The sequence below is a fragment of the Myotis nattereri genome, assembly GCF_964212035.1.
Source record: "Myotis nattereri genome assembly, chromosome: 17".
NCBI classification, from domain to species: Eukaryota; Metazoa; Chordata; class Mammalia; order Chiroptera; family Vespertilionidae; genus Myotis; species Myotis nattereri.
This window is the reverse complement of record NC_138092.1, coordinates 402,631-417,404: the sequence shown is the minus strand read 5'-3', so window position 1 is coordinate 417,404 and position 14,774 is coordinate 402,631. Positions and strand designations below refer to the sequence as shown.

The window sequence follows — 14,774 nt, the reverse complement described above, 5'->3', positions numbered from 1 at the left end:
TGGCCTGGCCGTGGGAGCAGCAAGAGGCCCTGAGACTTGGCGGGAAGAGCAGGAAGCAGGAAGGAGCTGAGCTGGCAGGGAAGGGCTGTGGCAGTGCCTGCACCGCTGGCCACAAGTGTGGGCTGAGGCCTGGGTGCAATGCAGAAGGCAGACTGGACGCAAGAGGAGGATGTGGCTGTGGGAGTTCCTCCTTCTGGACCAGGCAGCGATGAAATGGTGGTGGGGGGGGGTCCTGGACCCTCTTGAGGGCAGGGGGACATGAGAGGGAGGGAAGGGAACCAGGAGAAAGCCTCCCACGGACCTGGGCATGGGTGGCCCAGGGGGATGGGACCCCTTCCCAAGGCACCCGGGGTGCAGGAAGCAGAGGCAGCTCCACCGGGTGCCGAGATCAGCCCCCACCTGCTGCAGGGGCAGAGGCAGGATGGGAAAGCAGACAGAGCAGGGGAGCTCGGCCCCAGGAGCGGCTCAGGGATTGAGTGTCCACCTATGAACCAGGGGGTCTGGTTCAGTTCATCAGGGCACATGCGGGGGTTGCAGGCTCCATCCCCAGTAGGGGGCGTGTGAGAGGCAGCCGCTCTATGACTCTCCCATCACTGGTGTTTCTGTCTCTCTCTCCCTTCCTCTCTGAAATCAATAAAAATATTTTTTTAAAAACATGGTTTAAAAAAAAGAACCTGCTGTCAGTGAGAAAGGGGGGGCCCAGCGACGCCAGCGGGAGTGGGAGGCCGCTCCCTGGCCACCACCTGAGCCGGTGGGAGCAGACTCAGCAGGTAACGGAGACGGGCCCTCGTGCCAGGAGGGGGCGGGGAAAGTGGCCGCGCAGGGTGGAACCAACGGCCCCTTCCCCCCAGTTGGGAAGCTCCGTGGGGTAGGGTCACAGAGCCGTCCTACTGTACGCCCGGCCTCGGGGGGCTCCGCGGAGCGCGGTTTGGGCGGCTGGTTAGGCCGCTCAGAGCCTGGAGACCGTTCCTTCACTGGGGACCCCTCTTTTGACTCAAGGGCTGGACACCGAGCCCCTGGGGAGACGGCGGGGGTGGAGTGGAGCACATCCCAATGTCTGGCAGCAGGAACACCCGGGCAATTCCACGCGGACGTGCAGGAGGCGGGAGGGAGCAGGACGCAGCGCCCACCGCTCGCCCCTCGCTAGCGCTGTGCCCGCGCCAAGGATCACCCTCCGCCCGGTGCGGGCTGCGCCCCGGCCCGCGTTCCCTCTTCCGAGTCTAGGAGTTCCCCATGCGGCCTTCGGGGGGGCGGGGAGGGGCGGGGCGAGGAGGACCGGGGCGGGACTGCGAGGCCAGTGTCCCTTTCGCTTTCCCTTTTGTTCTCTTCAACCGCCAACGAGATTTCTCGCGGGGGAGAGGGCGGTTTCCAGGACGCAAATCTCCGCCCGTGCGCGCGTCCCCAGGCTCTCGGGCACCTTCCCGGGTCCGCGCACAGGTTGCGCCACCTGGCCTTGACCCTGGCCTCGGCCCCTGCGGCCCCGCACCAGTTCCGGCGGACGCACCTGCAGGTCAACTCGCAGATGAGTCTCTGAGGCGCCCGCGGCCGGCCGAGAAGCCCCGCGCGCCATGCACTCTCAGCCGGACTGGCCCCCGGTGCCCGGCGCCCTCAGGCCCTCGCCCTTCCCGCACCCTGTGCTGCACGCCCTCCACGGCCTGGCCCGCGCGCTGCTCTTCCCCGCCTACTGGGCCCTGGACCAGCTGCTGGGATGCTGGGCTCCACGGGTGCGCCCCACCTGCCTGGACGGGCTGCGCCTGGCCGTGTGGGCCGGGGCGGCAGTCCTGCTGCTGGTGGTGCTCGGCCTGCCCCTGGCGCTGCCGGGCCTGCTGCTCTGGCTGCCGCTGCAGGCCTGGCGCCGCCCCTTCTGCTACCAGCCCCCTCCGCCAGGCTGGGCGCCCCCCGCGCCCTGGCGCCCCCCGGCAGAGCCCGCGCGCTGCTTCGGCTTTCTCAGCGCCAACCTGTGCCTGCTCCCCGACGGGCTGGCGCGCTTCAGCAACTTGCAGCACACCCAGCGGCGAGCGGACGTCGCGGGCGCCTTGCTGCTCGCCGGCCTGCGCTCCTCGCCCTCGCGCTACGGGGCCACGGGCTGCAGCCCGCCCGAGCCTGGGGCGCCCTGCGGGGTGCTGACGGCTGCCCTGCCGGAGGGCCTGGACTTCGTGTGCCTGCAGGAGGTGTTCGACCTGCGCGCGGCGCGCCCCCTGGTGAGCCGCCTGGCACCCAACCTGGGCCCAGTGCTGCATGACGTGGGTACGTTCGGCCTGCAGCCTGGGCCGCACCTCAAAGTGCTGGGCAGCGGGCTGCTGCTGGCCTCGCGCTACCCGCTGCTGCGCGCCGCCTTCCGGGCCTTCCCCCAGGCTCGCCGCGAGGACGCGCTGGCCTCCAAGGGCCTTCTTTCTGCACAGGTACCCGCCCACCCGCGGCTGCGCTCCGGGAGGCCGGGGAGGGGGTGGGGTCCCACGGGAGAGGGTTGCTGGGGTTGTCCGTGGTGTTGCAGGCGCAGGTGGGCATCCTGAACGGGCGCCGCATCGTGGGCTTCCTGCACTGCACGCACTTGCATGCCCCGAGTGGTGAGCCCGGGGGGGCGGGATTGTGGGCGCGTGGGCAGATGGACCCCCATCCTCCCCGCCGTTTGTTCGCTGCCCCAGACACCGCGAATCCCTGGAGCGCCTGGGTGGGCTCACAGGGGGTGGGCAGGGTGGGTGGTGGGGAGGTTCGGTTGTGTGTTCCGGATTCTAAAGGGCACCCTGAACTGAGCCTTCCCCCCGCCCCGCCCCCACCTGCAGGGGACGGACATTTGCGCTGTCAACAGCTGACGCAGCTGTTGAACTGGGCCGAGCAGTTTGAGGCCGAGAGCCGCCCCAGCGAAGAAACCGTGGCCTTCAGCGTGCTCCTGGGGGACCTGAACTTTGACAACTGCTGCAGAAGTGAGGGGCGCCCGCGGAGGGGCGGGGCGGGGCAGGGTCGCGGCCCCGCCCACCTAGCGCCGGCCATTCTCCGCAGGTGACGCGCGGGAACAGGAGCACCCCCTCTTCAGCCGCTTCCGGGACCCCTGCCGGCTGGACACCCGCCGGGAGCAGCCGTGGGCCCTGGGTATGGCGCTCCGGCGGGGGACAGGCCCCGGGAGGAGGGATCGCTGACCCGCGCTCCGCTGACCCAGCCTCCCCCGCCGCCCCCAGGAACGATGTTGCGCACATCCAGGCTCCGCCACTCCGTGGCCTGCTCCCCGGAGATGCTGCGGAGGTGAGTGGCGACTTGGCGGCGAGGCCCCGTCCGAACAGCCCCGAACGGAGGGGCGCCCTGGCCTTGATGACACCGCCCCTCTTCAGGGCCCTGGAGCAGGAGGAAGGTCGCCACCGCTACCTGGCAGGCCCTCCTCACGGCGGCCCCCGGGCGAAGCCCTGGCGGGGCCGGCGCCTGGATTACATCACCTACCGCGGAGTGCCCGGCGGCCCGCTGAGCCCAGTAAGTGCCCAAGCTCAGGACGCCGGGCCGGCTGGCGCTGGGGCGACCCCTCAACCTGACTCCCGCCCCCCAGGAAGCAGAACAGGTGACATTCAGCACCGCCCTGGCAGGGCTCACTGACCACCTGGCCGTGGGACTTCGGCTCCGAGTTTCGATGCACGTAGGCACCGGCGACAGCCGCGAGGCCCGGGGGAAAGATGGGCGCGGAGGCAACGCGTGAGCCGGGCGCGCCGCAGCGGCGGGAGCAGGACGATTGAGTGGCTCTTTATTGCGGGGCCTCCCTCACACAGCCTCCTGGGCCCTGCGGTACTCGTAGACGCTGCCGCGCGTGGAGAAGGAGGGGGGCTGCGGGGGCGACCCGGGCGGTGGGACGGGGTCCTCGGGGTCCCCGTAGCCCCCGCCACCTGGCGTGTGGAGGCAGAACACGTCCTGTGGAGCAGAGGAACGGCTCAGCGCAGGCGTGGTCCCCAGCTCCCGCCCCCGCCCCCCCTGCGGTCCCATCCCCACAGCAGCCCACGCACAGCCCAGCCCGAGCCATGGAGCCGGGTTTGCGGCCTCCTTTTCTCCAGAAGCCGAATTAAACTGGGTCGCTAGTTACTTTTGCAACTCTGTGCCCCCTCTGTGGGACGATCGCCGCTGGGGAGACGGAGACGGGACGGGGCAGAAGACAGAGCTTACCCCGGGGTACACGGACACCGACGTCTTCCCGCCCAGATTCACCGTCCTGCCGTCCTTGCGGATCAGCAGGTTTAGGCCGCGGGCACCGGGCTCGCCCCCTGCAGGGAGAGGCGAGGCTTGGGGTGGCCCAGGAGGCCAGGAAGGGAGGGGGGCTGGGTAAGGAGACCGGGCGCGGGGGAGAAACCGACTGGGGCGGGGGCGGGGCGCTCACCGTGGAGGCCGTAGGGCCGGAAGGCGCGGCGCTCCGTCAGTACGGACAGCAGCGCCTCCTCCCGGAACAGCAGCTCGCGGACCACACCATCGCCGCCCCGGAAGCGGCCGCGGCCCCCGGACCCCAGCCTCAGCTCAAAGCGGCGCAGGATGACCGGATACCTGTGCGGGCCGGCGGCTCAGCGAGGTGGTCGTGGTCCCGGCCCCGCCCCCGCCCTCGCCCCGCCCACCAACGCAGGACTGGCTCCTCGCCTCCGCCCTCCCCCCGCCCTCCAATCCGGGCCCGGCTCCCACGTCCCGCCCAGCTCCCCGCCCCGCCCCGCACCTGCTCTCGAGGATCTCGGGGTCCGTGATGCGCGTGTTGGTCATGTGGCTGTGCACGCCGCTGCGCCCGTGCCAGCCGGGGCCCGCGCCCGCGCCGCCCGCCACCGTCTCATAGTAGCCCATGTGCGCGTTTCCCAAGGTCACGTTGTTCATGCAACCCTGGCGGGGACGAGCGGTCGCTGAGGCTGGGGAAGCGTCCGCGTCCGCTCCCCGCGCGCCCAGCCCGAGGCCCGCCCCTGCCTCCCTCCCCCACCCGCCGCCCCAGCAAACCCGCCGCGCCCACCCGCACCTGGGAGGCGGCGCAGGCCCCAAAGGCCCCCAGGATGACGTCCACCACGCGCTGCGACGTGAGCACGTTGCCGCCCACCACGGCCGCCTCCGGGGAAGGGTCCAGGATGGAGCCTTTGGGAATCACGACGCGCACCGGTACCAGGCAGCCCTGTGCAGGGCGGGGCCCGCTCTCAGGGTCAATGGGGAGATCTGTGTCCCGGCCACCACCCGCAGCACCTCGAGGATCCTCCGCCTGTTATTGGGCTGTTGGGCTGGCTTTGCCCTGGGCTTGCTCAGGGTGACCTGGGCTTAGGGCCGACCCGCTGACCTCACACACGGGACACGCCTGCACACCTGGTTGAGCGGAATGTCGCGGCCCACCAGACAGCGCAGGCAGTAGATGAGGGCAGACAGCGTGATGGCCCGCGGTGCGTTGAGGTTGCCAAACACTTCAGGCCCCGTGCCGCTGAAGTCAAACACCGCGCTGCCCTGCCCACCGGAGGGGAGCGGGGAGAGGCCTTCAGCGCTAAGGGGGCCATGCCACCGACGCCCCGCCCCCGGGTCCCGGTTCCGGCAGCCGCACCTGACTCAGGTTGATATGCACGCGGAGTCTGATGGGGGAGCCATCGTCCATGTGGTCCTCGGCAGACACCTCCAGAGGCAGGCCCCGGGCCTGCCGGGAGGACCCAAAGGCACGAAGCATGTCCCGCACGGCCAGCTCCGCGTTGGCCTGGCAGGGAGAATGTTGAGAGGCAGCCGTGCCACCTCCCTGGTGGGGCAAGCACCCCCCCCCCCAGCTGCCTTGGGCTGGCACAGAGCTGCCCCCCTGCTTGTGCCCCAGACCCACCTGAATGTGGCCCATGTAGGCCTGCACCACATCCAGGCCGTACTGCCCGATGAGCTCCCCCACCAGCTGGATGCCCTTCTGGTTGGCTGCCACCTGGGCCCGGAGATCTGACAGGTTGTCGTGCAGGTTCCGAGTCCCACTGCAGCCGGGAATCTTGCCTGGGGCCTGCAGGGCCTCGGTGACCGCTGCGTGGACGGAGTCACCACTGAGCCAGCCTCCAAGCCCGGGGGCTGCCTGGTGCCCTGCTCTCCACCTGCTGCACCCCAGCTGGGCACTGTGGGCCCCATGTTGGCCCTTCACTGGCTCCCCACAGCCCTGCTGGCTCCTCCAGCGCCCTGAAAGCCCACTCCTTCATCCGTGGAGCCTTCTCCTTCCCACACCTCAGCCCCCACAAGCCCCGGAGGCTGGGGCAGGCAGGTGCGGGGCCAGGGGTTGTCAGGGCATAACTGTCCCTCAGCAAAGTCTCCTCCCTCCTTCGCTGCCTCCTGTCCTGCCTCCTCACCTCCTGGGCGCACTCTTTTCAAGCTTTCTCTGGTCCCACCTCCCCTTTCCCAGGGGAAAAAAACACTTCCCTTGACCCTCCCCCACTTACACGGCCCTCATCCCTGTAGCCCCCACTTGCCCCCAAGCCAATCGCTTTGAAAAGAGCATCAATGTGGCCATCTGTGCAGCAACCGCCCCCCCTCCCCCGCAACTGGATGAAGACTCCAGCCCCCAGTAAACAGTGCAGGTCCTGCCCCAGGGGCCCCCTCTCCACACCAGGAAAGACCCCCCTAGAGTCTAGGTTGAGTCCTCTCTGAGGACCCGGCTGCTGGGTCCTCTGCCACCTTCCTGCACATGTCCCTCCCATGATCCCTGCCCCCTCCCCTCTATCCCCGTTGACCAAGGGAGCAGCTAAACCTGGGCCACTCTCTTCGGCTCTGCTACCCCACCCTCCATCCTGCCTTGTCACTTCCTCTCACGCTGGGATGCGCCCTGGGCTCTCAGACAGCTACAGCCTCAACCCTGCTCTGTATTTTCTTTTCTGATATATTGATTTCAGAGAGGAAGGGAGAGGGAGAGAAACATTAATGATGCGAGAGAATCACTGATTGGCTGCTTCCTGCATGCTCTCTACTGGGGATCGAGTCCGCAATCCAGGCATGTGCCCTTGCTCAGGAATGGAACCCTGACCTCCAATTGAACTGTGACCTCCTGGTTCATAGGTTGATTCTCACCCACTGAGCCACGCCAGCTGGGCACCTGCTCTGTATTTTTGCTGCTCCTCCCTCCTGGGCCCCACTGCCCCTCGGTCCCACCATCCCCGCAGCAGCTCTTACTCACTCAGAGCCAGAGCTCCACCCTCCAGCTGTGCAGCAGACTCCATTGTCCCCCCACCTCCAAATCCCATCACATACCAACCCCGACCTCCAACAGCTGTCCCCACTCTACTCTCGCTGCCCAGGTAAGGCTCAGCACCCCCAGGGTAACTGCAGCAGCCCCATCCCACCCCCTTGGCCCCCCCTCCACTCTGCATGTGGGCAGGGGGCACAGGCAGACCAGCGTGCACCTGGCTGGGCCTTTCACAGCCGCCGCGGCCCTAGCACCCGATGACTTAGACCTGCGCCTTCTAAGGGCCTACAGCCCCCAGACGCGGTGCCAACCCAGGGCAGATGGCAAACACCTGGACTCAGGCTCCTTGCCCTCCTGCCCTGGTCCCTGCAGTATCTCAGCCAACTCCCGGCCCCTAAGACCACCAAGGCCTTCCTTCCCGGGCCCAGGCAGAGCTCAGCTCAGTGCCTCTGGTCAAGTCGCCACCTGCTCCCCCAACCTCAAGGCAGGTCTGGGCCCCTGGGCTGTGCCTCGTACCTGCCCCGGCCTGGCTGGAGGCAGCAGCCCATTGAATCCCCAACGCCAGCCCCAGGCCCACTTCCACTCACCCTCCTCCTGGAACACGCCTCCCTGGACAAGTTTAAAGGACAGAAAGACAGCGCCCTCCTGCTGCAGGGCGGTGGAGTGCGGGGGCATGGAGCCTGGGGTGATGCCCCCAATGTCGGCGTGGTGCCCACGGCTGGCCACGTAGAACACAGGTCGAGTCTGACCCGGCCAGAACACCTAGGAGTGGAGAGGGGCAGTCAGCTGTCTGGCCTCCATGCCCCCTCTGGCACGCTCCTCCCCCCTCCCCCCGGTCCCCAGGCAGAGGCCCTCACCGGGGTGATGACCGTCAGGTCTGGCAGGTGGCTGCCCCCGGCGCTGGGATGGTTGCTCAGCAGCACGTCTCCAGGGTGCAGGTCAGCCCCCAGGTGCTGGATCTGAAGCCAGGACACAGGTTGGGGGTCGAGAAGGGGCGGGGCTGGGGTGGGGCAGATGAGAAGGGCAGGAAGAGGGACCTGGCCAACCTGGAACTGCACGGTCTCCTGCATGGCGCCCAGGTGCACAGGGATGTGGGGAGCGTTGGAGACCAGCCCCCCGTCGGGCCCGAAGAGGGCGCAGGAGAAGTCCAGGCGCTCCTTGATGTTGGTGGAGATGGCCGTGCGCTGCAGGATGCGGCCCATCTGCTCTGGAGGAACAAGTGAAGGTGCTGCTGGCCCCACCTCACCCACAGCTCCGCCCCCGGTAGGAGCGGCAGGACCCACGGCCCTGAGCCAGGCCCCGAAGGCGGCGGCGGCCCACCTGGACGCCAGGTCTCGCCCTCCCCCACCGCGGCCTGGAGCCCCAGCAAGAACCTGGGGTCCCACATCCGTCCCTGCCCTGCCAGGCAAGTCCTGGGCCCCCTGGCCTGGCCCTGCTCAGGTCGGTTCACTGCCAGAGCCTGCTTCCTGCCCACAACCAGAGGCTGCTGGCGGAGGGAAGCACGCCCTGCCCGCGGCCGGCGGGTGCAGGGAGGCGGTGCCAGCGCAGAGCCAGGGGCACGCTGCTCGGCCGGTCAGTCACGATCCTGCTTCTGCCCCTTCCCCGGCAACACTTTCTGCACCGCCTGTGCCTGGTTGGCAGACCCCCCACCGGACCCCCCGGGAGGAGGGCCGGGAGGACAGTGGCAGGGCACACTCACCCGCGATGCTCATGAAGCGGTGGGAGAAGATCGACAGGTGGATGGGGTCGAGCTGGGCGCCCACCGTGCCGGGGGTCTCGGCCCCCACCGAGATGCGGATGTCCCCGGTCTCGGTCACCTCTGCCTGGCAGCCCGGTTCCACCAGGATGGTGCTGGGGGCAGGGGCACAGGGCGGCTGGAGGGGCCAAGCCAGACCCCACTCCCAACCAGGAACCTCACTTCCCCAGGTGGGGGTTCCACCTAATGGGACCCTAGAGTCCAGATTCCTGCAGCCTCGGTCCAGAGAACCCCCTGCCAGGCCCCCAGAGCTGTGGCCCCGACCTGCACCCCCAGGACCCGACCTGGCCGGCCTCAGCCCACCTGTTGCTGTCGATGATCAGGCAGGGTCCCTGGAGCTTGTGCCCATAGCCCAGCTCTCCCAGCAGGAACACGGGGGTCTCCTGGTAGCCCCCCTCAAAGTAGCACTGGGTCATCTGAGGAGGTGGGGGGGTGAAGGAGGCCCAGCACCCGGTCCCCTGCCTCCCCATCCCCACCTGCCCGTGTCCCCGAGGGCACAGGTGGGTGTGCGTGGCAGGGCCACTAACCTTGTCTACCCGAGGGGGCCCCATCTGGGCTTTGGCGACGTCCTCCAGGCGAAGGCCACTGCAGCCAGTGCCCCTCACCCGCACATCGTCCACCACCACCGACCGCTCAGGGATGACGAAGCCAAACTCCCTCATGTACCTGCGCCCACCGGCCCGAGGGAGCGGTCAGGGCCAGGCGGCCCGGCCAGCAGGTGACCCACCAGGGCTCCCAGGCCTCGAGCTGGCGTACCTCTCCACGAATGCTGCCCCGAAGTCGCCAGCGCGGGGAGAGCGGGCAGTGGCCGGGTGCTGGTGGGCGGACACCATCAGGGCGCAGTCCGTGCCCTGGTAGCGCAGGTGCAGGAAGCCCTCGGTGTGGATCTGGGACCTGCGGGGTGCACAGGCGGGACCCTCACACGGGCACCCCACGAGGACACCCGTCTCACCTCCTCCAGCCTCAGGGTCCATTCCTCCCTGAGCACTGCCTGAAGGGGGCCTGGCATCATCGGGGAAGTCAGGTGCTGAACCAGCCTAGAGGGCACCTGGGATGCTGCAAGCCCTGGGCCCAGCCCAGCCCAGCCCCCAGGACCCCACCTGGGGAAGCCCTGGGCCCGCAGGGCGTCCACACACTGCTCCTCCAACCGGCTCAGCCTCTGGTCCAGCTGCATGAAGGTCTCGGGCACGTAGGGCAGGGAGCAGGGCTCCTGGGCCTCGTGCACCACGTCGGCCAGCGCCAGCCCCAGTGCCGACAGCAGCCCGCTGTGCCTAGGGAGACGGAGCCACAGGGCGGTGAGGGGAGCCTCCCCTGGCCGTCCCCCATCCTGGGCCCCAGGCCCCAGGCCCAGACACACCTGTGAATGTACACAGTGTCCATGCCCAAGGCCCGGGCGATGGCACAGGCATGCTGCCCACCAGCTCCTCCAAAGCAGGCCAGCACATGTGCCGAGGGGTCGTGACCTCGTGCCTAGGGAGCCAGAGGAGGGTCAGGGGCTTAACCTACCCTGTTCAGCTCCTGACCCCTCACCCGCAGGGGGTTGCCTGAGTGGGAGGGGCCGGGGGCGGGGCTGGGGGCAAGAGCAAAGGCAGGCGGCGTACCTGCGTGAGGGCACGGATGGGCCGGCACATGGCCTCATTGGCCACACGCACGAACCCCATAGCCACCTCCTCTAGGCTCAGTGGGGAGGCGGGGCAAGGCCCGTTGGTCAGGAAGCTGTTGATGTCGGTGGCCACAGCCTCCAGGGCCTTTCGGGAGGCCTCCGGAGACAGAGGCTGGTCCTCTCCCGGCCCAAAGATGCAGGGAAAGGAGGCAGGCAACAGGCGGCCCAGAACCAGATTAGCATCCGTCACGGTCACGGGGCCCCCTGGGAGGTGTGCACAGTGTGGGGTTGGGGGCTGAAGAGGTGGGTGGGCCTGGGCAGCAGGGGAGGGTCCTGCAGGGGGACCCCAGATCTTACCTTTACGGTAGCAGGCGGGGCCAGGGTGGGCTCCTGCAGACTCCGGCCCCACCACAAACAGGCCGGACCTTGGGGGAGGGACAACTGGAATTGGAGGCGGGTTGGGAGGCAGGGCAGGGGTTCCTGGCCCAGGTGGGGAGCTGACCTGAAGAAGAGGCGGGAGCCCCCACCAGCTGCGACGGTGTTGATGTCCAACTGGGGGGCTTGGAGGGTGACGCCCGCCGTGCTGGCCTCAAAGACGTGCTCGAACTCCCCCGCGTAGCGGCTCACGTCGGTGGATGTGCCTGGTGGGGGATCTGGTGGTGAGTGTCACCCCGCAGACCTGGATGCCTGCATTGCCCACCGGCTGCGGAACCTCCCCTGGAAGGCTCGTACCCTTCGGCCCTCATACCTCCCATGTCAAAGCCAATGACAGGCTGGCCACCCTCGGCCTGGTAGGTAGTGGCAGAGTAGCCAACCACACCCCCAGCGGGGCCGGATAACACCGCGCGGGAACCACTGAAGGCGTCCATGGGCGCCAGGCCGCCATCGGAGCGCATGAACAGCACCTGCACGTCCTGCGGGCGGGTGAGCAGGCGGTGAGGGGCCGGGCAGGCACCGGGGAGGGGGGGCTGGAGCGGGCAGGCGGGGGTCTCACCTTGAGCTGGCCCTGGAAGCCCCGGCAGAAGCCCTGCACGTAGCGCTGGATGGCGGGGGTGAGGTAGGCGTCGGCACAGGCCGTGTGCCCCCTCGGCACGATGCGCACCATCGGCATGGCCTCCGAGGACAGCGACACGTGTGTGAAGCCCATCTCCTGGGCCAGCGCGCCCACCTGCTGCTCGTGCTGGGCCCACCTGCGACAAGGACCTGCAGCGCTGCCCTTCCCACCCCCGCCCCCACCGCCCAACCACTGCCCCCCACTCGGTCCTGGCCTTCTGCTCAGGAGGCTTTCGCCCCCCCACCCCAGGGGGGGCAGAGCTGGGAGGGGCGTCCAGGTCTGGGAGGGGCTCTGGGAGGAGGCAGTCTGAGGCAAAGCCAGGGCTGGGTAGGTTGGGGCTCCAGGCCTAATGCCCCCCCCCCCCACTTCCCCAACGCCTTGGTTGGGGCCGAAACCCAGGGCCTGGAGCATTGCCTTTCAGAGGGGGAGGTGCCGCCGGGAGCCCTGGACCGGGCACACGCACTCACGTGTAGGAGTGCATGAGGACCACAGCCAGGCTGCGGATGCCGCGGGCCAGGAGCCCCTCCAGCTTCCCGCGCAGGGCCCCCAGGTCCACGGGCCTCTGCACCTCCAGCAGGTCCCCCGTGCAGCCTGCAAGGAGGCCACCACTGCCCATCAGAGGCCCCGGGATCCTGCCGTGGAGGCACACACCTGTCTACTTTTCAGACCTCCCCCGAGGATATTTTTCCATTGATTGTTAGGGAGAGTGGAAGAGAGGGAAAGAGAGAAAAACATCCCTGTGAGAGAAACACATGGATTAGTTGTCTCCTACACGCGCCTCCGACCAGGGCCCAGGCCAGGGAGGAGCCCGCAACCGAGGTACATGCCCTTGACAGGAATTGAACCTGGGACCCTTGGGTCTGCAGGCCGATGCTCTATCCACTGAGCCAAACCGGCTAGGGCTGGAGGCATACACCTTTTTAAAAAACATATTTTTTTTGTTGATTTCAGAGAGGAAGCGAGAGGGAGAGAGAGAAACATCAATGGTGAGAGAAAATCATGGACCGTCTGCCTCCTGCACGCCCCACACTGGGGATCGAGCCTGCAACCTGGGCAAGTGCCCTTGACCAGAATCGAACCCGGGACCCTTCAGTCCGCAGGCCAACGCTCTGTCCACTGACCCACACCAGCCAGGGCGAGGCACACACCTTTGACAGGCGTCCCGGAGCCTGGCTCCCCACGATACAGCACCACTCGTTCGTCCACCTCCAGCACCTCTTCGTACAGCATCTCGGGCATGGGCACAGCCTGGGGGTGGCAGAGGCTTAGCGGGGGGGCCCCGGCCTGAGGGTGCTTGCTGGGGTCCTGCATCGGTGGGCCGTGCAGGCAAGGAAATATGTCCCAACAGGCCGTGGGCAGGCCCCGGAGACAGTCAGAAGGGGCGGCCCCAGCACGGCCCACCCAGGAGGCGGCTCCCTTCCCCCCCCCCCCTCGCAACTCCCCCGCAAAAGCAGGTCCTTCCCCCAGAGGGGAACAGGCCAGCGTGGGCTACCTCACACCTGGGCCCAGCGTGACGGGAACAGCACATGTGGCCGTTCTGAGTGCTGGGAGCACGAGAGCCGCCTCGCTGCCTATCAGCGGGTGGCCTGGGGCTGGCAGTGCCCCTTCCACGGACTGCCCACCCCACGAGGACCCAGCCGCCTGCTGGCCCGGGGGAGCTCACCAGGTCGAAGAGGTCCTCCCGGGCCTGGGTGCCCACGTGCAGCAGGTCTCGGAAGCCGCGGGTCACCAGCAGCGCCACCCGCTCCCCCTGCCGCTCCAGCAGCGCGTTGGTGGCCACCGTGGTGCCCATGCGGATGCTGGCGATGCGACTGGTGTCCAGAGGCTGGTCCCTCGGCAACAGCACGCCCCCCTCCTGGGGACCACGGTGGGGTCAGGCCTCTGGCCCTGGGCCCCTCCCCGCCCCGCCCCTCTGCCCCCCCTCCACCTGCTCCAGGATGCGGCGGATGCCCTCCGTGGGGGCGTCCACGTAGTTGGCAGGGTCCTCTGAGAGCAGCTTCAGGACCCGCACGTGCCCCCCTGGGCACTGGGCAAAGACGTCCGTGAAGGTGCCTCCGCGGTCGATGGCAAAATGGAAGCGCCCCTCGGGGCTGCCCATGGCGACGGCGCTGGAGTCCAGCAGGAACTCCTCAGGCTGCAGTCCTGGGAACACTGGACAGAGACCAGGGGTCAGCCGGGAGGGCTCACCCTGGGAGGAGGGCAGAGATGTCTCACCCACAGGCGGCAGGGCTGGGAGGGGCACCCAGGTCTGGGCGGAGGCGGAGCTGCAGGACCAGGCTCAGAGGCAGCCTGAGGCAGGGCCAGGGCCAGGCCTGATGCCCCCGCCCCCTCACGGCCCTGGTGGGGCCAAAGCCCTGGGCCTGCAGCGGGCCTGTCACGGGGGAGCCCTGGCCCTGGGGTCCCGTCTCTTTGGCACCAGGAGGCAGGGAGGGGAGCTCCCTTCCCAGTGCTGCGACCTTCGAGCCCAGGCCTGTGGGACACGGACCGGACCGGGAGCAGGTGGAGCCTGCGCAGCCACGGGGCGGGGCGGGGGAGAGCGGCCGGGGCGGGGAGGAGCGGAGCGCGCGGTGAGGGTGGACCGGCGGGTCCGGGTGCGGGGACCCACCTGGCCGGGTGGCTGCGCGCCTCTCGCCGTCTGTCCCGGCTGCACGCACCGCCCACACCCGCACCGCCGCTCGGCCCGGAAGCGGGCCCGCCCCCGCCCCCGCCCCCCGCCCGACCAGTCCCAGTGCGCCGGGCTCTCCTGGTTGCGTCAGGCTCTGCCTGCCCGGATTTGCCTTTGCCCTGGGCGGGCAGCCACCCGGACGGCGGGCGGGGGCCTTTCCAGCCGGCGCGTCCCCTCCCCCGCCGCCTGGCTGCAGGCACCTTGGCCGCCAAGCCTTGCGCCTCCAGCGCACCCACTCCTGTCTCCCTGTTGGGGGCAAAAGTAGAATATTGGGGACTAGCTATGGTTACGGGAAATACTAACCATGGCCAGTTAGCCGTGCTTGCCTAGTTCTGGTTACAGAAAGGACATGCTTGCCTGGCCGGGGGTTGTGCGCCCGGACCTGGGAGTCGGCCTTGGACCTGGGAGTCGGCCTCGGAGCCCGCGTCCATCCTCTTTCAAGAACTGCCTACCGTCGGGGAAAGCTTACCCACTGGCCGCCCCTCCCGCCCCTGGCCCAGCCCCTGGCCTGCTCCCCACGCCAGTCATTCCTGCCCCCCGTCATCTTCTCCGTCCACCCCTTAGGGTGCAGAG

At 68.7% G+C, this 14,774-nt stretch overlaps 2 protein-coding genes across 4 annotated transcripts; one reads left to right on the top strand and one right to left on the bottom strand.

Moving 5' to 3' along the window:
- Window positions 1-1,568: 1,568 nt before the first annotated feature.
- Window positions 1,569-4,058, top strand: LOC308533331 (sphingomyelin phosphodiesterase 5-like; the record flags this gene model as incomplete). Its single annotated transcript, XM_081111272.1, has 7 exons — window positions 1,569-2,402; window positions 2,495-2,567; window positions 2,784-2,924; window positions 3,001-3,090; window positions 3,177-3,240; window positions 3,327-3,462; window positions 3,536-4,058. 7 exons carry the CDS (start codon window positions 1,569-1,571, stop codon window positions 3,680-3,682), a joined length of 1,485 nt encoding a protein of 494 aa, XP_080967398.1. The 3' UTR covers window positions 3,683-4,058.
- On the bottom strand, window positions 3,745-14,212 carry OPLAH (5-oxoprolinase, ATP-hydrolysing; the record flags this gene model as incomplete). Of its 3 annotated transcripts, none has more annotated exons than XM_081111636.1 (27): window positions 14,142-14,212; window positions 13,464-13,687; window positions 13,200-13,391; window positions 12,685-12,784; window positions 12,004-12,127; window positions 11,477-11,672; window positions 11,231-11,396; window positions 10,985-11,123; window positions 10,840-10,907; window positions 10,481-10,746; window positions 10,237-10,349; window positions 9,980-10,150; window positions 9,636-9,773; window positions 9,407-9,545; window positions 9,183-9,295; window positions 8,823-8,974; window positions 8,170-8,330; window positions 7,981-8,082; window positions 7,711-7,885; window positions 5,792-5,976; window positions 5,528-5,674; window positions 5,299-5,433; window positions 4,964-5,113; window positions 4,676-4,833; window positions 4,352-4,512; window positions 4,141-4,238; window positions 3,745-3,891 (listed from the first exon to the last, which is right to left on the bottom strand). In XM_081111636.1, exons 2-27 carry the CDS (start codon window positions 13,632-13,634, stop codon window positions 3,745-3,747), a joined length of 3,867 nt encoding a protein of 1,288 aa, XP_080967762.1. In that variant the 5' UTR covers window positions 13,635-13,687; window positions 14,142-14,212. The 3 variants fall into 3 exon arrangements, 2 of the variants coding, with proteins under 2 accessions (XP_080967762.1, XP_080967763.1); XR_013997104.1 differs by having other exon boundaries at window positions 3,750-3,891; window positions 4,964-5,076; XM_081111637.1 differs by lacking the exon at window positions 4,964-5,113.
- Between the last annotated feature and the right edge of the window lie 562 nt (window positions 14,213-14,774).